This window comes from Aquarana catesbeiana, linkage group LG08, assembly GCF_042186555.1.
Source record: "Aquarana catesbeiana isolate 2022-GZ linkage group LG08, ASM4218655v1, whole genome shotgun sequence".
Lineage (NCBI taxonomy): Eukaryota > Metazoa > Chordata > Amphibia > Anura > Ranidae > Aquarana > Aquarana catesbeiana.
In genome coordinates, this window is record NC_133331.1 from 303,853,392 (window position 1) to 303,874,875 (window position 21,484).

At 46.7% G+C, this 21,484-nt stretch overlaps 1 protein-coding gene and 1 pseudogene across 2 annotated transcripts; both read left to right on the forward strand.

Annotated features, from left to right (window-relative positions):
• The first annotated feature begins 759 nt into the window (after positions 1-759).
• Positions 760-15,920, forward strand: LOC141105139 (oocyte zinc finger protein XlCOF8.4-like). Of its 2 annotated transcripts, none has more exons than XM_073595018.1 (7): positions 760-823; positions 6,050-6,169; positions 6,513-6,611; positions 6,698-6,761; positions 6,880-6,971; positions 9,002-9,140; positions 12,881-15,920. In XM_073595018.1, the coding sequence occupies exons 1-7, from the start codon at positions 809-811 to the stop codon at positions 13,462-13,464; spliced, it is 1,113 nt and encodes a 370-aa protein (XP_073451119.1). In that variant the 5' UTR covers positions 760-808; the 3' UTR covers positions 13,465-15,920. The 2 variants fall into 2 exon arrangements, with proteins under 2 accessions (XP_073451119.1, XP_073451118.1); XM_073595017.1 differs by lacking the exon at positions 760-823 and adding an exon at positions 4,709-4,872.
• On the forward strand, positions 9,578-9,798 carry LOC141106948 (U2 spliceosomal RNA; annotated as a pseudogene).
• Positions 15,921-21,484: the final 5,564 nt, after the last annotated feature.

Genomic DNA, 21,484 nt, shown 5'->3' on the forward strand with positions numbered 1-21,484 from the left:
ATCCTGAACCCTGCACTCTGTACATAATGCACTCCTGAATCCTTCCACACTTTGTGTAATGCACACTTCCATAGTTTATGCAAAATCATTTGTAATGGAAGCTTTTTATTCTTATTTTTTTAAATGACTGCTGGGGTTTTTGTATGCATCAGTGAGAATCTTTCTTTTTACCGCAGTGCACGTAGCGCGTGGTCAGTCGCTTCCTCCCATAAGTGTCCCTCTTTCTGAAGTTCAAAAGTTGGGAGGTATGAAAATGTCCGCCTATGAGGCGGCGACAACTTTGTCCTCGTTAGCCACTGTGCTGTCAAAACAGCTCAATCTTCCTGCACCAGACTGTATTGAGTTGCCGGTGTTGTGTCCAAATAGCAATTCGTCAAAATCTCCAATTACTAAGGGTTTACATGAACTGGAAGTGACATGGTTGGAGTTTTTGATGGGTTGGAGAATTTGACAGAATTTCGGTCCCAGCCTTAATATGTGTTACTAATCAATACAATGTAAACAATCAATTAGTAAAACCTGATCAGCTCTAATTATCTCCCCCTCCCTAGCTATTATTTATTTATTTTTATTTGTTTCTGTCTTTTTACTTTCATTCTTTTTTTTTTTTTTTTTTTACAAAACAAAATTTAAAATAGTGTTTCTGTTTATTGTCAGTGACATCAACATAGAAATAGTTTGCACAGAGTAATATTAGGTGAGGACAGGAAGTGATGTCAGGCACACACAGGGAGTGATTGAAGATGCAGACAGGAAGTTCCGGGTTAGAGGTCAGTTGGTAGGAAGTAAAGAGGAGACATTATTGGAAATGGCAGTAGAGGAGGTAATGAGATATTGTTTTCTTTGTACACCCATCATGTCAATCTTCTTCTTCCTTATTCCTTTATCCTGCACCATATACACACATATATATATATATATATATATATATATATATATATATATATATATATATATATATATATATATATATATATATATATATATATATACTGTACTACTGTATGTATCTTGTTAATGTGTATATATCGTTTGTATTTTTGTAGACCGGATACCTCCTAAATATAGAACCATTTATCCAACTGTCCATCCAGAGCCTCTGGTTTATAGACCAGATACATCCTAAATATAGAGCCATTTATCCAACTGTCCATCCAGAGCCTCTGGTTTATAGACCAGATACATCCTAAATATAGAGCCATTTATCCAACTGTCCATCCAGAGCAGGAGTAGGCAACCATTGAGAGATGGAGATCTACCTTGACAACATTGAAGAGATCAAAGATGACCGGGGAGCAGCACCCCCCCCCCCCCCCTTTTTTTTAAAAAGAAGCAAGCCCCCAATAAAAATTAAAGACGGCATTAAAAACCTAGAAAAATCTACTAAAACTGTCAGTGTAAAAATACAAACAATGAGAAACTCGGCTTTCACTTTCATTCACACTTTTTTTTTTCATGTCTGGGGAGTAATTGGTCACCCCCACAAGTCTAATGCCAGAGTTCATCATGGAAACAGAACATCTGGTACTGCGGGCTGATTATCTTGACTAATTTCAGGCCTGGCTATCTGCTCTGATTTCTGACTAGTGCAAGTAGTAGGTAGAGCAGTGTACAGAGGTCAGTAGTATGTAGAGCAGTGTACAGAGGTCAGTAGTATGTAGAGCAGTGTACAGAGGTCAGTAGTATGTAGAGCAGTGTACAGAGATCAGTAGTATGTAGAGCAGTGTACAGAGGTCAGTAGTATGTAGGGCAGTGTACAGAGATCAGTAGGATGTAGAGCAGTGTACAGAGGTCAGTAGTATGTAGAGCAGTGTACAGAGATCAGTAGTATGTAGAGCAGTGTACAGAGATCAGTAGTATGTAGGGCAGTGTACAGAGATCAGTAGTATGTAGGGCAGTGTACAGAGATCAGTAGGATGTAGAGCAGTGTACAGAGGTCAGTAGTATGTAGAGCAGTGTACAGAGGTCAGTAGTATGTAGAGCAGTGTACAGAGGTCAGTAGTATGTAGAGCAGTGTACAGAGATCAGTAGGATGTAGAGCAGTGTACAGAGGTCAGTAGTATGTAGAGCAGTGTACAGAGGTCAGTAGTATGTAGAGCAGTGTACAGAGATCAGTAGTATGTAGAGCAGTGTACAGAGATCAGTAGTATGTAGAGCAGTGTACAGAGATCAGTAGTATGTAGGGCAGTGTACAGAGGTCAGTAGTATGTAGGGCAGTGTACAGAGGTCAGTAGTATGTAGGGCAGTGTACAGAGGTCAGTAGTATGTAGGGCAGTGTACAGAGGTCAGTAGTATGTAGAGCAGTGTACAGAGGTCAGTAGTATGTAGATCAGTGTACAGAGGTCAGTAGTATGTAGAGCAGTGTACAGAGGTCAGTAGTATGTAGGGCAGTGTACAGAGGTCAGTAGTATGTAGAGCAGTGTACAGAGGTCAGTAGTATGTAGGGCAGTGTACAGAGGTCAGTAGTATGTAGGGCAGTGTACAGAGGTCAGTAGTATGTAGGGCAGTGTACAGAGATCAGTAGTATGTAGAGCAGTGTACAGAGGTCAGTAGTATGTAGAGCAGTGTACAGAGATCAGTAGTATGTAGAGCAGTGTACAGAGGTCAGTAGTATGTAGAGCAGTGTACAGAGATCAGTAGTATGTAGAGCAGTGTACAGAGGTCAGTAGTATGTAGAGCAGTGTACAGAGATCAGTAGTATGTAGAGCAGTGTACAGAGGTCAGTAGTATGTAGGGCAGTGTACAGAGGTCAGTAGGATGTAGAGCAGTGTACAGAGATCAGTAGTATGTAGAGCAGTGTACAGAGATCAGTAGTATGTAGAGCAGTGTACAGAGGTCAGTAGTATGTAGAGCAGTGTACAGAGGTCAGTAGTATGTAGAGCAGTGTACAGAGGTCAGTAGTATGTAGGGCAGTGTACAGAGGTCAGTAGTATGTAGGGCAGTGTACAGAGGTCAGTAGTATGTAGGGCAGTGTACAGAGATCAGTAGGATGTAGAGCAGTGTACAGAGATCAGTAGTATGTAGGGCAGTGTACAGAGGTCAGTAGTATGTAGGGCAGTGTACAGAGATCAGTAGTATGTAGAGCAGTGTACAGAGGTCAGTAGTATGTAGAGCAGTGTACAGAGGTCAGTAGTATGTAGAGCAGTGTACAGAGGTCAGTAGTATGTAGAGCAGTGTACAGAGATCAGTAGTATGTAGAGCAGTGTACAGAGGTCAGTAGTATGTAGAGCGGTGTACAGAGGTCAGTAGTATGTAGAGCGGTGTACAGAGGTCAGTAGTCAGTGTATTGGGGGGGGGGGGGGGCAGGAGAGTATGGTACTGGGAGATATGGAGGGCACGGTACAGGGGTATCAGGAGGTCTGGGGTCTCGAGGGCATGGCACTGGGGGGACAGGAGGGTATGGTATTGGGGGGATCAGGCGGGCTGGAGTGTCAGAAGGGCATGGTATTGGGGGGATAAGGAGGGCTGGGGGGACAGGAGGGCATGGTATTTGGGGGGGGGGGGGGGCTGGAGTGTCATAAATGCATGGTATTGGGAGGGGAGCTCAGGAGGGCTGGGGGGACAGGAAGGCTGGAGTGTCAGGACGGTATGGTATTGGGGGGACAGGAGGACTGGAGTGTCAGGACGGTATGGTATTGGGGGGACAGGAGGGCTGGAGTGTCAGGACGGTATGGTATTGGGGGGACAGGAGGGCTGGAGTGTCAGGACGGTATAGTATTGGGGGGACAGGAGGACTGGAGTGTCAGGACGGTATGGTATTGGGGGGACAGGAGGGCTGGAGTGTCAGGACAGTATGATATTGGGGAGACAGGAGGGCTGGAGTGTCAGGACGGTATGGTATTGGGGGGACAGGAGGGCTGGAGTGTCAGGACAGTATGATATTGGGGAGACAGGAGGGCTGGAGTGTCAGGACGGTATGATATTGGGGGGACAGGAGGGCTGGAGTGTCAGGACGGTATGGTATTGGGGAGACAGGAGGACTGGAGTGTCAGGACGGTATGGTATTGGGGGACAGGAGGGCTGGAGTGTCAGGACAGTATGATATTGGGGAGACAGGAGGGCTGGAGTGTCAGGACGGTATGGTATTGGGGGGACAGAGGGGCTGGAGTGTCAGAAGACATTTTAAATGCAGGGAAGGTGCAGTGGCGCTGATCCCTACCAGTGTCACAACGGCAATCCTCTCTCACCTTCCCATCTTGGATCGAGGAGGAGAGCCGGTGGCGAGGGGCGTGGGGACTGCCTCTGCAGACTGGAATTGGATGAGCGTTGCGAACTCGCCGCTCAGGAGCAAGGACCGGGTCACAACGGGGGCGTCTTTGCGGTCTTCCTGTTGGAGATCGACGGGTTGCCGACCCCCCGATCCAGAGCCTCTGGTTTATAGACCAGATACATCCCATAAATAGAATGCGAATGAGCCCCTTTAAAACAAATAGAAAATCAAAACAAACCGGGCATTTGCCAAGCTTTATTAACGCATCAAAAATGCATGTTAAAGAATTAGGCACTTTAATATGTGGTGCTAATCAATGCAAGTGTAAACAAGCCCTTAGTAACTCCTCAGCAGCTCTAATCGCCTCCCCCTTCTTACCTTATATTTATTGTTGATTCTCTATTTCTTTCTTCTTTTTTTTTACCTTCATTAATTTTGTTTATTTTTTTTTTTTTACAAAACAAAATTTAAAATAGTGGTTCTGTTTCTTGTCCATGAAATTAACACACAAATGGGTTGCAAAGAAGTGATAGTGGGAAAGGACAGGAAGTGATTTCAGGCACACACAGGAAGTGATGTAAGATGCAGACAGGAAGTTCCGGGTTAGAGGTCAGTTAGCAGGAAGTAGAGAGGAGACATTGTTTGAAATGGCAACAGAGGAGGTAATAAGATATTATTTTATATTTACACCCAGTAACCCCCCCGTCATGTCCGTCCTCTTCCTCCATATTCCTTTGTCTTGCATCCTATACACATGTATATATTATACATACATTATTATTGTTTATATATTTTTTATAGATCGATAAATGGCTCTATATTTAGGATATATCCAACTGTCCATCCAGAGCCTCTGGTTTATAGATTGGATCCATCCTAAATATAGAGCCATTTATCCAACTGTCCATCCAGAGAACCTGGTTTATAGACCGGATACATCCTAAATATAGAGCCATTTATCCAACTGTCCATCCAGAGCCTCTGGTTTATAGACCGGATACATCCTAAATATAGAGCCATTTATCCAACTGTCCATCCAGAGCCTCTGGTTTATAGACCGGATACATCCTAAATATAGGACCATTTATCCAACTGTCCATCCAGAGCCTCTGGTTTATAGACCGGATACATCCTAAATATAGAACCATTTATCCAACTGTCCATCCAGAGCCTCTGGTTTATAGACCAGATACATCCTAAATATAGAACCATTTATTCTACTGCTTATGATTGGATCAAACATTTCCTAACCATGAGGTTTTATCACCTCCCAATCACAAGTGTAAACGAGTCCTAATCGGACACTCATCATATGATCAAACCCGGGTACATCAAACTCTGATAAGCTGAATTGAAGACCAAATCTTTAGGGAGCCCCGTTGTGTCTACTAGGGGTATGTACCGGCCTAATTCCATACAAATATTTTACCACTTAAAAATGGAAATCCCAGAAAAAGGGGCAATTGAACAGTTTTTTGAAGTATTTCGATGCAAAATAATGTAAGAAAGTGGAATGCATCAACTGGAGAAGAGCCGGGAGAGTATTCATTCCTTTATTTTTAATGATAAACAACTGAGGGCCGTAAGGTAGGCGTAAAAGAGGGCTGCATGCCCATAAAACACTTGACCTGCCTGATCTAACCCTTCCATGCAAACCTAAAAAAAAAAAGTTCTGGTTTGAATTGCACTTAAAAGGTTTCCTTTTGGATCATTGAAATATAAAGCCTGTATTATACTATAGCTAGAGTTCCAAGGGAGCTTTTTGGGAAGTATGGAGGAACATTGTGGACATTTTTCATTCCAGTAAAGTCCTTGTAATTCTCAGTTTTTTGTTGACAGAGAGGAGTGTCCTCTTTAGGTTACATGGCCAAATCAACAAGCATGGACAGAGATCAAAGCCAAGTGGCTGAGAGAGTATTGAACCTCACCCTGGAGATCGTCTACCTGCTGACCGAAGAGGTGAGGAGGATTCTGGGAGGTCACATGACATCACTCTTATCTCTATTAATAAAACACAGACCTGACCGGAAAGGTGAGGAGGATTCTGGGAGGTCACATGACATCACTCTTATCTCTATTAATAAAACACAGACCTGACCGGAGAGGTGAGGAGGATTCTGGGAGGTCACATGACATCACTCTTATCTCTATTAATAAAACACAGACCTGACCGGAGAGGTGAGGAGGATTCTGGGAGGTCACATGACATCACTCTTATCTCTATTAATAAATTACAGACCTGACCGAAGAGGTGAGGAGGATTCTGGGAAGATTTTAGTAATTATTTTCTCAATTTATTCAGGTATCCATCACAGCAGCTCCACTTCGCTCTCTGACAGCCAAAAGAAAGGAGAATATTCTAAATGCCACTAAAGTTATCATTCAGTTGCTGACAGGAGAGGTGAGTTGCGTTAAGTATTATGAGACATTATCCAGTAACAGACAAGGGATGTGTCTGGATGGTGACTGTATCATTGTGTGTTTCAGGCTCCTATAAGGTGTGAGGACGTCTCTTTCTCCATGGAGGATCTGCTGCCCCTCACATCACCGGGTAAGAGGAGACTTTATTGTAAAGGAGAGAGCAGTATGGAGGGTCCACCTAGATCCCCCATCATCTGATAAACACATAGAAACAATGTATTCAGTCAGTGTGTGTGTGTTTCCTACAGATGTATCCAGTAAAAGACTAAAAAGACGTCCCCGTCCCGTGTTGTCTCGGGATTCCACACGGGAGGATCACACCATCCCTCACCATGATCAGGTAGGTGGGACTGGGCATGTAGACCTAAAAAAAAATTGCATTTAAAATCTTTTTCTTGGAATCCATTGAGGAACACAGGAAGCATAGAATTTATAAACAGTTGGGTTATGCTGCTGCTCACAGAAAAAGTTAATCTTAATACCTTAATAGCTCTGTTCTGTTGGCCGCTCTCCTCCTCCTCCTCCTCTGAGTGTTGCTTTAGATTGGAGGAGGAGAGCGGTCACATGGCCATCCATGAAACGTCAGAGGAGAGCAGTCATGTGACCGGGTCAATGAAAGAACGGAACTATGGAGGTATTCAGAGACTTTGATTTACAATGACACTGACACAGGAGGTGCAGAGTATGAGAAAGGCATAGCAGTGATTTATTCTTAACTTTAGAGTATGCTGGCAGTGCTGTCGCAGGAGAGTGGGGATCTCCTGGGAGTGCAGGGGGGCTGTGTATTGTGCAGAGGGTGGGGGGCTATGTATTGTGGGGGCTGTGTATTGTGGGGGCTGTGCACTGTGCAGAGAGTGGGGGTTGTGTATTGTGGGAGCTGTGTACTGTGCAGAGGGTGGGGGCCCCTGGGGGGGCTATGTATTGTGGGGGGCTGTGTACTGTGCAGAGAGTGGGGGCTGTGTACTGTGCAGAGGGTGGGGAGGCTGTGTATTGTAGGGGGCTGTGTAATGCGCAGAGGGTGGGGAGCTGTGTACTGTGCAGAGGGTGGGGGCTGTGTATTGTGGGAGGCTGCATACTGTGCAGAGGGTGGGGGCTGTGTACTGTGCAGAGGGTGGCGGGCTATGTATTGTGGGGGCTGTGTACTGTGCAGAGGGTGGGGAGGCTGTGTATTGTGGGGGGCTGTGTACTGTGCAGAGGGTGGGGGCTGTGTACTGTGCAGAGGGTGGGGGCTGTGTACTGTGCAGAGGGTTGGGGGCTGTGTACTGTGCAGAGGGTTGGGGGCTGTGTACTGTGCAGAGGGTTGGGGGCTGTGTACTGTGCAGAGGGTTGGGGGCTGTGTATTGTGGTGGCTGTGCAGAGGGTGGGGGGGGGGCTGTGTACTGTGCAGAGGGTAAGGAGGCTATGTATTGTGGGGGGCTATGTACTGTGCAGAGAGTGGTGGCTGTGTACTGTGCAGAGGGTGGGGGGGCTATGTATTGTGGGGGGCTGTGTACTGTGCAGAGGGTAGGGAGGCTATGTATTGTGGGGGGCTATGTACTGTGCAGAGAGTGGGGGCTGTGTACTGTGCAGAGGGTTGGGGGCTGTGTCATTTTAGTCAACTAAAATACGATGACTAAAATGGTACGAAAACTAAAATGGCATTTTAGTCAAAGACTATGACTAAAACACTTGCAGAAGACTAAAATTGGACTAAAACTAAAATGCCATTTTAGTCCTAAGACTAAAACTAAATCGAAATTTGCTGCCAAAATTAACACTGCTGCTGGATATGCAACAATGTGAAACAGACCAGTACAGAACTCCATTAGAAAGGTAGCGACCCAAATTGTGAAATGAAGGACAAATCACGGTCCACCTAAAGGCCCCTTTTAGACTGGGTGGACACCATCCCAATCAGCAAGGGATTTGCTCACAGGTCCCCCGCTGAGAACAAAAACATTCCTTCCATAGAATGGTTTGGTGCGAAATCATGTCCTGCAGGTTCACGGTAATCCTCTTCCTTGTAGTGGAGATCAGGTGCTGAGTGGCAGCTTTTGGCCCAGTTGGCAAGTACAGCCCATAGGCCCATGGTGCAGTGACTCGGCCCCCCCTCCTGTTCTCTCCCTCTTCCCTGGATCCTCCTGACCCCCATCCCAGACTGAAGCGGCGAATCCGCAGATGAGACCACTTTTATCTGAAAGAGGACCGCCGGCCGTTTTTAAAAATACAGGGGTTTTGGCAGCTACCTGCTGCCATAACAACGGTATTTAACGTCAAAGTAGCGTCGTATAACGACGGCGGCTGGTCCTTAACTGGTTAAGTACCGAGAGGACATTTCTTCTATCTCTTGCTCCTCTTTTACAAATCTGTTCTATCCTCTTTGGGCTTCAGGGTGAAGAACCGGAAGACATCAACATCACGATTAAAGAGGAAGAAGAAGAGATGTTGGTGAGTGGAGATCAGCAGTCTGTGGAGAAGGGGGAGATGATTATGAAAAGTAAACAGGACTCTTCTCTGCTTATAGACACAAGTAAGTAATAAATACGGAAACGGGTCACAATTTCATTCCATCTCTGAGAATAAAGCATGTTTCTTACTCATGCAGGACACCAGAGTCTGAGACCATTGGGTTATCTGCCGCTACCTTCAGACACTGGCAAATCAGAGCCGTAAGGACCTTAGACACAAGCAGTTCGTTTCGTTCCGAATTGAAATTCAGACAAATTTTTTAGTTTTTTGGAAATTCTAATATATCCAAATTTCCGAATTGCATGGAGCCCCAGACCGAGGGAGATTGACAGATATTTTGTGTTTCTTCCGTTTGCGAATAATCGCACCAGCTGTTGTCACCCTCTCACCAAGCTGCTTGGCGATGGTCTTGTAGCTCATTCCAGGCTTGTGTAGGTCTACAATCGTGTCCCCGAAAATCCTTGGACAGCTCTTTGGTCTTTGGCCATGGTGGAGAGATTCGCTTCTCAGCCTTTTGGCTAAGATCAAATGTAGTATCTGTTCTTGTCAGTTGCCAGAGGAGGCGCTGTGCTACTCCCAAATGGGGGGGGCCAGATGCAAATCTGATGGTCTAATTGTACCTGGACGGCCTGTTTTGGTAGGGGCCACGTTAAGGCGCTCTTAGGTCTTAGAGGCCAATGATGGTCATGTCTGAGCAGACTTGAAGGGAGCCTCATTTGTTTCACACAATGACCACTTTTCACTCTCCTTCCCACTTCCTTCTCCCCCACTTTCTTTTATTGAAGTCCTTTGTTTGTCACTTTTTGATCTTTTTATGTTTGTACACGGTTTTTGCATGTGTGACTGGTAGGGTGTAGGTCCTCGGGCCTGCCCTGAAAGTCTTGGGAGGGGGTGGAGATGGTCTTCTGGCTTGGCTCGCCCCCTCTCATGGGGTCTCCCTTCGGGGGGAGCCCCACCTAGTACTTGGGTGGGTCTGTTTCGGTAGACCCTCCAAAGAACGGGGTCCGTCTGGTTTCGGCCAGATGGACCGAGTGTAAGTACCCCAGTCCCCGTCTGGAGCCTAACGCCCCGGGGGATCAGGGCGAGGTCCTTTTGATTACGGAGGAGCATGTGTACACCCTTTGCATGTTTTTGTGCACTGGGTAGAGTTTTTGGAGTGTGTTCACACACCCCGGGCTTTCAAAGAAAAAAAAAATGTCCAGGGGGTGCCGTAATCTCGCTGTGACTGAGGGTCACTCTGAGTTATGGCACCTAGGTCACTGTGCTCCATACACACTTTTTTCACACCTGCCTCTTGGGTCGGGCGTTTTGGCTGGGACCAGAGGAATTGTTATTCCTGGCCGGAAGGTCGGCCATTGTATTACACAATGGCACCTTGCACTTCCCCACTTTCCTTTCCCCACCTTTTATGTTGTTTGTTGTGTCCGTCACTTTTTTTTTTTTTTCTTTTGGTATGTACACGTTTTCACGTTTGATGAGTAGGGTGTAGGTCCTCGGGCCTGCTTTGAAGGTCTTGGTTGGGAGTAGACATGGCCTTCTGGCTTGGTTTGCCCTCTCTCATGGAGTCTCCATTCGGAGGGAGCCCCACCTAGTACTTGGGGTGGTCGGTGGGGTGGACATGGCCTTCTGGCTTGGTTTGCCCTCTCTCATGGAGTCTCCATTCGGAGGGAGCCCCACCTAGTACTTGGGGTGGTCGGTGGGGTGGACATGGCCTTCTGGCTTGGTTTGCCCTCTCTCATGGAGTCTCCCTTCAAAGGAAGCCCCACCTAGTACTTGGGGTGATCTGTTTCGGCAGACCTCCCGGAGAACGGGGTCCATCCTGGTTTTGGCCAGATGGACCATGTGAAGTACCCCAGTCCTCGCCTGGTGCCTAACGCCCCGGGGGATCAGGGTTCAGGTTCTTCCTCTTTGGAGGGGGACCATATGTACACCCTATGTGCACTTTTTTTTGCACCGGGTGGAGTTTTTCAGAAGCAATCAATCAGATTCCAATATCTCTCCACCATTCTCCAAAAACTCCACCCGGTGCAAAAAAAAACTGCACATAGGGTGTACATATGGTCCCCATGAGAGAGGGCGAACCCAGCCAGAAGGCCATGTCTTCTATACAGGTAACAAGCTGAGATTAGGAGCACTCCCTTTTAAATATATATATATATATATATATTTTTTTTTTGGTGCTCCCTCGAGGGGGAGACCCCAATGAGAGAGGATGAACCCAGCCAGAAGGACATGTCTTTTATACAGGTAACAAGCTGAGATTAGGAGCTCCTAATCTCAGCTTGTTACCTGTATAGAAGACACCTGGGAGCCAGAAATCTCGCTGGTTGATAGGGGATCAAATACCTTTAAGTGAGTGCTCCTAATCTCAGCTTGTTACCTGTATAGAAGACACATGGGAGCCAGAAATCTTGCTGATTGATAGGGGATCAAATATTTTTTTTTTTTGGTGCTCCCCCGAAGGCAGACCCTAGTGAGAGAGGGTGAACCCAGCCAGAAGGTCATGTCTTCTATACAGGTAACAAGCTGCGATTAGGAGCACTCCCTTAAAGGGAGTGCTTCTAATCGCAGCTTGTTACCTGTATAGAAGACACCTGGGAGATAGAAATCTTGCTGATTGATAGGGGATCAAATACATTTAAGGGAGTGCTCCTAATCTCAGCTTGTTACCTGTATAGAAGACACCTGGGAGCTGGAAATCTTGCTGATTGATAGGGGATCAAATACCTTTAAGGGAGTGCTCCTAATCTCAGCTTGTTACCTGTATAGAAGACACCTGGGAGCCAGAAATCTTGCTGATTGATAGGGGATCAAATACCTTTAAGGGAGTGCTTCTAATCTCAGCTTGTTACCTGTATAGAAGACACCCGGGAGCCAGAAATCTTGCTGATTGATAGGGGATAAAATACCTTTAAGGGAGTGCTCCTAATCTCAGCTTGTTACCTGTATAGAAGACACCTGGGAGCTGGAAATCTTGCTGATTGATAGGGGATCAAATACATTTAAGGGAGTGCTTCTAATCTCAGCTTGTTACCTGTATAGAAGACACCTGGGAGCCAGAAATCTTGCTGATTGATAGGGGATCAAATACCTTTAAGGGAGTGCTTCTAATCTCAGCTTGTTACCTGTATAGAAGACACCCGGGAGCCAGAAATCTTGCTGATTGATAGGGGATAAAATACCTTTAAGGGAGTGCTCCTAATCTCAGCTTGTTACCTGTATAGAAGACACCTGGGAGCTGGAAATCTTGCTGATTGATAGGGGATCAAATACATTTAAGGGAGTGCTTCTAATCTCAGCTTGTTACCTGTATAGAAGACACCTGGGAGCCAGAAATCTTGCTGATTGATAGGGGATCAAATACCTTTAAGGGAGTGCTCCTAATCTCAGCTTGTTACCTGTATAGAAGACACCTGGGAGATAGAAATCTTGCTGATTGATAGGGGATAAAATACCTTTAAGGGAGTGCTCCTAATCTCTGCTTGTTACCTGTATAGAAGAGCCAGAAACCTTGCTGATTGATAGGGGATAAAATACTTTTTTCTTGGTGCTTCCCCGAAGGGAGATCCCAATGAGAGAGGACGAACCCAGCCAGAAGGCCATGTCTTTTATACAGGTAACAAGCTGAGATTAGGAGCACTCCCTTTTAAGGGAGTGCTCCTAATCTCTGCTTGTTACCTGTATAGAAGACACCTGGGAGATAGAAATCTTGCTGATTTGATAAAACATGTCGGAGTTCTGAATGGACGGCATGAAGAATACTTTATAGAAATGAGTAAAATCTTGTTTTTCCCACAACAGGTGGATGCTATTCGTGGAACATCTCTGAGGGACATCTCATACCATCTCCAAAGAATCCCAAGGAATCTTCCGTAGTCCACGAAGGAGCTCCCACCACCGGAGACCGCCCGTTGTCCTTTTCGGCTCGCAGGAAACCTTTCCCTAAAGATCTCGCGGGCGGCAGGTCTTACTCCTGCACAGAGTGCGGGAAAGGCTTCGTTGAGAAAGGAGACCTTTATATCCACCAGAGAGTCCACACGAGCGAGCGCCCTTTCACCTGTTTAGATTGCGGGAGATGCTTCGCGATTAAACATCACTTGATCAGCCACCAGAGGGTTCACACCGGGGAGCGCCCCTTCTCCTGCCCGGATTGCGGGAGATGTTTCTCCCAGAGGTCGAACCTCCGTAGGCACCAGAGGGGTCACGCCGGCATGCGTCCTTATATATGTCTGACGTGCGGGCAAAGTTTCACCGATAATAGAAACCTTCTCAACCACCAAATAAAGCACCAACCTTTTCCATGCTTACAGTGCGGGAAACTCTTCGTTCGGATAAAAGAGCTTCTCAAACATCAGGAAGTTCACGCGGGCGACCTTACCTTGTAGTGTTCAGAGTGCGGGAACTGTTAGGAAAGGAGCCTTTTCCCACACCAGAAAAAAATTCACACGGGTGATCAACCTTTTTTTGTTTCACGTTTTTGAGTGTGGAAAATGTTTCATTCCTCAGTAAAGACATCCTATACACCCGAGAAACCACACGGATCAGCAACCTTATTCACGTTCAGTGTGCGGGAAGTGTTTTATTTAACAAAAGTAAGCTTCTAACACACCAGATATTTCAGAGTAATAAGCATCCCTATTCTTGATCAGTGTGCGGGAAATGTTTCATTCATCAGTAAAGGCATCTTCTACACCCGAGAACGCCAACGGGTCAGCAGCCTTATTAACGTCCAGTGTGCGGGAAATGTTTTATTTAACAAAAGTTGGGTTCTAACACACCAGATATTTCAAGAGTATTGAACATCCCTATCCTTGGTCAGAGTGCGGGAAACGTTTCATTATTCTTGATCAAAGTGCGGGAAATGTTTCATCAGTAAAGACATCTTATACACCCGAGAACCCACACGGATCAGCAACCTTATTCACGTTCAGTGTGCGGGAAATGTTTTATTAACAAAAGTAAGCGTCTAACACACCAGATATTTCAGAGTGATGAGCATCTCTATTATTGATCAGAGTGCGGGAAATGTTTCATCAGTAAAGACTTCATATACACCCGAGAAGCCACACGGGGTCAGCAACCTTACATCCAGTGTGCGGGAAATGTTTTATTTACAAGCGTCTAACACACCAGATATTTCAGAGCGATGAGCATCCCCATTCTTGGTCAGAGTGCGGAAAATTGTTCTCTTATGAAACCCCACCAGGACATGCATGGATTAAAACTTGTCCAGTTCAGGAAGTAGTGGCCGAATTTCGATCCATTTACAGGCAGGCTGGTTGTAGAGAAGGCGGTCTAGCGATCGACTCCTGTACAGCCGCGCCTATTGGACAAATTTCTGCAGGATTGGCGCCGGCGGCTGTAGCCAGCAGTGCTGATCGGTGTATTTTGACATCAGGAAAATCTCCCAATAGGGAAGTAGGAGGATCCCCCCCCATCCACATCGAGTATGCGGCCTCTCGGCGGTTAGGACTTGGCGTCGATCGGCCGCATATTTTGCGTACAATATTGTGAAAAACAAGTTACCGGCGGCTAATGGAAAGCCTGTTTGCGATCGGGAGCTTTCTGATCACGTGACAGCCAATTACGGCGGTCACATGATCATAAACCCCGCCTCCTGGCATCTTAAAAGAGATGTATGGGATTTTTTTTTTTTCTTGAATCATATATGCCTCGGTGGACGCTGCATCTGTCCCCCGGGCGCCTCTAAGACTGAGAACCGAGCGATCAAACACGGCAGATCGCTCGGTTCTCACAGCTCCCCCCGAGCAGAGAGCTGGTGTTTGTCAGTCACTCCCTCCTCGATCGCTGGGCTGTGGAGGGGGCGGGAGTGGTCGGCTCAGGCTCTCAGATGCTCGCTGAGAGGCTGGCCCGGGCATGTGGGCGGATCCTGACTCCATTGTCAAGATATTGCCCGAGCCTGGACCGGCTCAGGTGACGTCAGCAGGCAACGGACCTTCAGCCCGCTGTCAGCTGAAAAAGGGTCACAGGAGTGCAGAACGAACTTCACTCCCGTGATCCATAGGAGAAGTCCAGCCAAACCAGCTTTCCCCGTACTTCTCCTTTAAATTCATGCCGGACCTGAAGGAGCTCAGCTGAGAGGCTGGTCTGGGCATGTGGGTGGATCCCGACTCCATTGTCAAGATATTGCCCGAGCCTGGACCGGCTCAGGTGACGTCAGCAGGCAACGGACCTTCAGCCCGCTGTCAGCTGAAAAAGGGTCACAGGAGTGCAGAACGAACTTCACTCCCGTGATCCACAGGAGAAGTCCAGCCAAACCAGCTTTCCCCCTACTCCTTTAAATTCATGCTGGACCTGAAGGAGCTCAGCTGAGAGGCTGGTCTGGGCATGTGGGTGGATCCCGACTCCATTGTCAAGGTCTTGCCCGAGCCTAGACTGGCTCAAGTGATGTCAACAGGCAACGGACCTTCAGCCCACTGTCTGCTGAAAACAGGTCCCAGGAGTGCAGAAAAAACTTCACTCCCGTGATCCACAGGAGAAGTCCAGCCAAACCAGCTTTCCCCCTACTCCTTTAAATTCATGCTGGACCTGAAGGACCTCAGCTGAGAGGTTGAGCCTGGGTGCTGGTCCGGGCATGTGGGCGGATCCCGACTCCATTGTCAAGATCTTGCGCAAACCTGGACTGGCTCGGTGACGTCAGCAGACAGCGACCTTCAGCTGAAAACAGGTCAGTGCAGAACGAACTTCACTCCCGTGATCCACAGGAGAAGTAAAGCCAAATCAGCTTTGGTTGCACTTCTCCTTTAAACCCCTTAAAGGGCCGGGAGGCGCCGGCGTTAAGCGGTTAAAGAGGAGCTTCGGTCTGAGAAATGTTAAAAGCCAGTAACTACAAATACTGTGGCTGCTGGCTTTTAATAAAAGGACCCTCACCCGTCCAAGGATCCAGTGCCGTCTTTATCTCTGGCGTTCTTCAAGTCCCCGACACTGGTATGTTTACTGTGGAAAGCCGGCTTCCTTGTGGCTTCACAGCCGGCTTCTCGTTGTGCATGTGCGATGTGTATAGTCCCGCAGCCTTCTGGGACCTATGATGTGTCCTAGAAGTTTGCAGGTGGGGGACAACCTCCGGTTAGATCGCTGCAACGATTCCACCGGAAGTTCTCCCCCTCGCCTGCAAACTTCTAGGATGCGTTGTAGGTCCCAGAAGGCTGCGGGACCTATGCTCTGGTAGGTTTACTGTGGGAAGCCGACTGTGATTCCTTGTGGCTTCACAGCCGGCTTCTCACTGTGCACGTGCGAGCCGCGTCATGCTTTGCGAATAGTCCCGCAGGCCTTCTGGGACCATTGACACGTCCTAGAAGTTTGCAGATGGAGAGAACGTCTGGTTGGATCGCTGCAAAAATTCCGCCGGAATTTCTTCTCACCCGCAAACTTCTAGGACGCGCATTAGGTCCCAGTGGGCTGCGGGACGATTGGCAAAACGCAGCGCGGCTCGCACGTGCACAGTGAGAAGCCGACTGTGAATACACAAGGAATCACAACTGGCTTCCCCCCAGTGAGCTTACCGGCCCCGGTGACTTGAAGTATGCCAAAGATGAGGACGGCACTGGATCCTTGGACGGGTGAGGGTCCTTTTATTAAAAGTCAGCAGCCGCAGTATTTGTAGTTACCGGCTTTTAAGGTTTCTCAAACACACTGAAGCTCCTCTTTAACCGCTTAACGCCTCCCGGCCCTTTAAGGGGTTTAAACCACAAGGAATCACAGCCGGATTCCCACAGTAAGCCTACCGGAGACTTGAAGAATGCCAAAGATGAGGACGGCGCTGGATCCCTGGACGAGTAAGTGTGCTTTTGTTAAAAATCAGCAGCTACACAATTTGTAATTACTGGCTTTTATGGCTTCCGAAATTAAACCTACCAGCGCCGGGGACCCCGAAGAACGCCGAAGATAAGGAGTGGGTGGCGGTCAACAGGGGCGAGACAAGGGGTGGGCAGGAGGGGAAGCTGCCCTGGGCGCGGGGGGGGGGGGGTAGAGAATGGACACAGGGCAGAAAAACCTGATCTATGGCATGCATTAAAAGTAGGACAGGAGGTTCAGTTCCGCATCCTTGCCCTGGGCGCTAGACAAAATTTTCCCTACTGCCTTTCAACAGCAGATACTCGCTCCCCCAAAAAAGAATGCCAGAAAGGGGGGGGGGGGTGTAAAGGGGAACTTTAGGGTAGGGTTCGGCTTTAAATGCCAAATGATTATTTCAGGCTAACGTACTTTTGCATGTTCAGACCGTGGGAAACGTTTTGCTTGGGGTCAATACCTTGTTGGACACCAGGAAAAGGAGGCCTTTTGATGATCAGAGTGCGGGAAATGTTTTACTACTGAAGGAAACCTAATTAGACATCAGAGAACACATACCTGAGGATTCAATTGTGAAGTGTAGCGGGGGGGGCATTTAGTCCATGTTTTCTTCAGAAAAAAAAAACTTAAATACCAAAGAAGTCACGCAGGTTTACAAACTTCTCTATGTTCAGACTGTGAGGGACATTTCGCTTGGAGAGAAAGCCTTGTTGGACACCAGGAAAAGAGCCCTTTTTTGATATTTTTCTGGGTGCAGGAAATGTTTTACTCCTGAAGGAAATCCAATTAGACATCAGAGAACACATACCTAATGATTCGATTGACAAATGTAGGGGGGACATTTGGTGGAACTGTTCAGGTCCATAAAACAGTAAAAAACAGTAAAAAGTTAAAAATTTTGAAAAAATTAGGGGGTAAATTTAATGGGTATATTAAGCAAAAGTTACGTTTTAACTACAGGCGGAGTCCATTGGAATGAGTTTCCTGCTGGCTTTTTTTTTTTTTTTTTAGAGAGATTCTGTTGGTGAGTCTGTTTACTACAGTTCCTGTCTCACTTCCTGCTAACATTGAGGTGCCCCGTGTAGAGCTCTTGAGATAGAAGTATACCAGAAAACTTGTGTAATCCCACGAGCCTCAACCTTTAGGAATTTCTTGACCAGGGTTCTATGGAGACCTAGGGGTTCCTCCAGAAGTTGCTATGAGTTCCTTGAGGGTTCCTCCAGAGGTTGCTAGGGTTTTCTCCAGAGGTTGATAGGGGTTCCTTGAGGGTTCCTCCAGAGGTTGCTAGGGGTTCCTTGAGGGTTCCCCCAGAGTTTGCTAGGGGTTCCTCCAGAGGTTGCAATGGGTACCTTGGGGGTTCCTCCAGAGGTTGCTAGGGTTTCCTCCAGAGGTTGCTAAGGGTTCCTCTAGATTTTTCTAGGGGTTCCTTGAGGGTTCCTCCAGAGGTTGCTAGGGGCTTCTCCAGAGATTGATAGGGGATCATTGAGGGTTCATCCAAAGGTTGCTAGAGGTTCCTTGAGCAATGAGCAATTTCTGCCTCTCAGATAAGCTCCCACTGACACCTTTGATCTTCTTAGCTATCTGTAAGGGGGTAATTCTTCTCAATGACTACAAGTGTAAGGAACATTCTTCTCGCTGACATCACACTCATGTATCATGAGTTGTAGATATAGACTGGAAAGTTATTTCAAGGGTTCCTCTGTATCGAAAAGGTTGAGAGAGGATGCTGTATGGTCTAGGGCAGGGGTCCCCAAACTATCTAAGCAAAGGGCCAGTTTATTGTCCTTCAGGCTTTGAGGGGGCCAGACTGTGGCCAGTAAGAGTAGAAAGTGCCCAGACATCAATGGGAGTGAACGATGCCTCATTATTGGTATCAGTGGGAATACTGTCCCATTATTGGCGTTGGTGAGAAGAATAGTGCCCTATCATTGGTGTCAGTGGGAGGAATAGTGCCCCAATGTTGGTATCGGTGGTAGGAATTATGCCCCACTGTGGTTGTCAGTAGAAGGAATAGTGACCTAAGGGCCAGATGGAGGCAAGCAAAGGGCCACATCCAGCCCTGGGGCCGCAGTTTGGAGACCACTGCTCTAGGGGGAGGATAGACCCAAGTGGTGTGACTACAAACCACAAAGTATTGAGGGTGAGTCAAAATTGATGACTTTTTTTTTAGAGTTTGGTTTGATAATTCTAGGCCTGTATGGATTAAATTTTAGTAAGACTACAGCAACAAACTGGTTACACATGGGCAATATGGCAATTGTGGAAATACACAGCAATACACTGGCAACTGTGAGAAGGAAGCAGGCAACAAAAAAGGGTAACACACTGGCTATCAGGACAAGACAAGGACAACCCTACCCATACAAAGGCCAAAAACAAGCAATGGCGGGAATACATAGGCAAGAAAAATGGCGAAACATTCGATCCAATCAGAATTTGTCTTTTACTATTGAACCTTTTAATAAGTCGTTTTTGGTTGCTGCATGTCACTGTTTGTTTTTTATTGTTTTCTTTACTGGAGCAGGTGGATTTTCATTGATCCAGCCAATGTATTATAAATGTGATGTATATTTTTAGTTCGGTTGTACAAGATTTGAATCTTTGTATTATTGTATGTTGATCAGTTGTTTCAATTTTCTAAATTAAATAGTAACGTTCTACACTTATGATGTTCTGAGTCTTTTTTTTTTTTCTACAAATGCCGATAATTTATAGATGATTGGTGATGGGAATGTGCTCAGTTCATAGATGGTCATCCATTGGCGTTCATGGATGGTCATCCATTGGCGTTCATGGATGGTCATCCATTGGCGTTCATGGATGGTCATCCATTGGCGTTCATGGATGGTCATCCATTGGCGTTCATGGATGGTCATCCATTGGCGTTCATGGATGGTCATCCATTGGCGTTCATGGATGGTCATCCATTGGCGTTCATGGATGGTCATCCATTGGCGTTCATCGATGGTCATCCATTGGCATTTATGGATGGTCATCCATTGGCGTTCATCGATGGTCATCCATTGGCGTTCATGGATGGTCATCCATTGGCGTTCATGGATGGTCATCCATTGGCGTTCATGGATGGTCATCCATTGGCGTTCATGGATGGTCATCCATTGGCATTTATGGATGGTCATCCATTGGCGTTCATCGATGGTCATCCATTGGCGTTCATGGATGGTCATCCATTGGCGTTCATGGATGGTCATCCATTGGCGTTCATGGATGGTCATCCATTGGCGTTCATCGATGGTCATCCATTGGCGTTCATGGATGGTCATCCATTGGCGTTCATGGATGGTCATCCATTGGCGTTCATCGATGGTCATCCATTGGCGTTCATGGATGGTCATCCATTGGCGTTCATCGATGGTCATCCATTGGCGTTCATCGATGGTCATCCATTGGCGTTCATCGATGGTCATCCATTGGCGTTCATCGATGGTCATCCATTGGCGTTCATCGATGGTCATCCATTGGCGTTCATGGATGGTCATCCATTGGCGTTCATCGATGGTCATCCATTGGCGTTCATCGATGGTCATCCATTGGCGTTCATGGATGGTCATCCATTGGCGTTCATGGATGGTCTTTCATTGGCGTTCATCGATGGTCATCCATTGGCGTTCATCGATGGTCTTTCATTGGCGTTCATCGATGGTCATCCATTGGCGTTTATGGATGGTCTTTCATTGGCGTTCATCGATGGTCATCCATTGGTGTTCATGGATGGTCTTTCATTGGCGTTCATGGATGGTCATCCATTGGCGTTCATGGATGGTCATCCATTGGCGTTCATCGATGGTCTTTCATTGGCGTTCATGGATGGTCAGTAAATAAATAAATGTAGCGCTGTGTGTAAAATTATCAATATAAAGTGCAAATCTCTAAAATAAATAAATCCTACATGTAAATGAATAGTCCATAAAATGAAAAAATGAACAAATAAAACATGAAAAACTCTTCTTGTGATCAGTGTATCCACACAATTCCACCACAGTGATTGTTCGTCCTCAAAAGGAGTGCACACCACCACCAGTAAAAATACGCGCTCACCTCCCAGATGAGTCAAAACTCATATGCGGATCTCCCCACGAGCTCTTTGCTCTCACTTCCTCTTCCCAATCAATGGAGGGTAATCCAGATGGGTCTTTTCTTAATGGTAACTCAGCTCATTAATATCCAAAGAAGCGGATCATCTCCCAGCTTGTCTCAAGATTCCATGAGTTCAGGACATGTAAATAATAAGTATAGAGACCGTAGTGTTCTCCATATACAAATTTATTCAAAGCCCCCAAACAGACAAGTTGCACTTACAAGATAAAAGAAAATGTTACAATCACATAAAAACCTCCAGTATAGCACCGCCGTGTCCACATACACAGTGCCTAGCTGGATGTGACTATCAGCTCCTCCCTTCTAGAAGGCCTGGCTTGCAGTCTCCGCTCTAATTCATCCCAAAGGTGTTCTATCAGGTTGAGGTCAGGACTCTGTACAGGCCGGTCAAGTTCCTCTACGCCAAACTTGCTCATCCATGTCTTTATGGACCTTGCTTTGTGCACTGGTGCGCAGTCATGTTGGAACAGGAAGGGG

What these genes read in the sequence shown, in the direction of transcription:
- LOC141105139 (XM_073595018.1), top strand. An exon ending in TCTACCTGCTGACCGAAGAG is followed by an intron (nt 6,170 to 6,512) that starts GTGAGGAGGATT and finishes CAATTTATTCAG; the next exon opens with GTATCCATCACAGCAGCTCC. An exon ending in GCTGCCCCTCACATCACCGG is followed by an intron (nt 6,762 to 6,879) that starts GTAAGAGGAGAC and finishes TGTTTCCTACAG; the next exon opens with ATGTATCCAGTAAAAGACTA.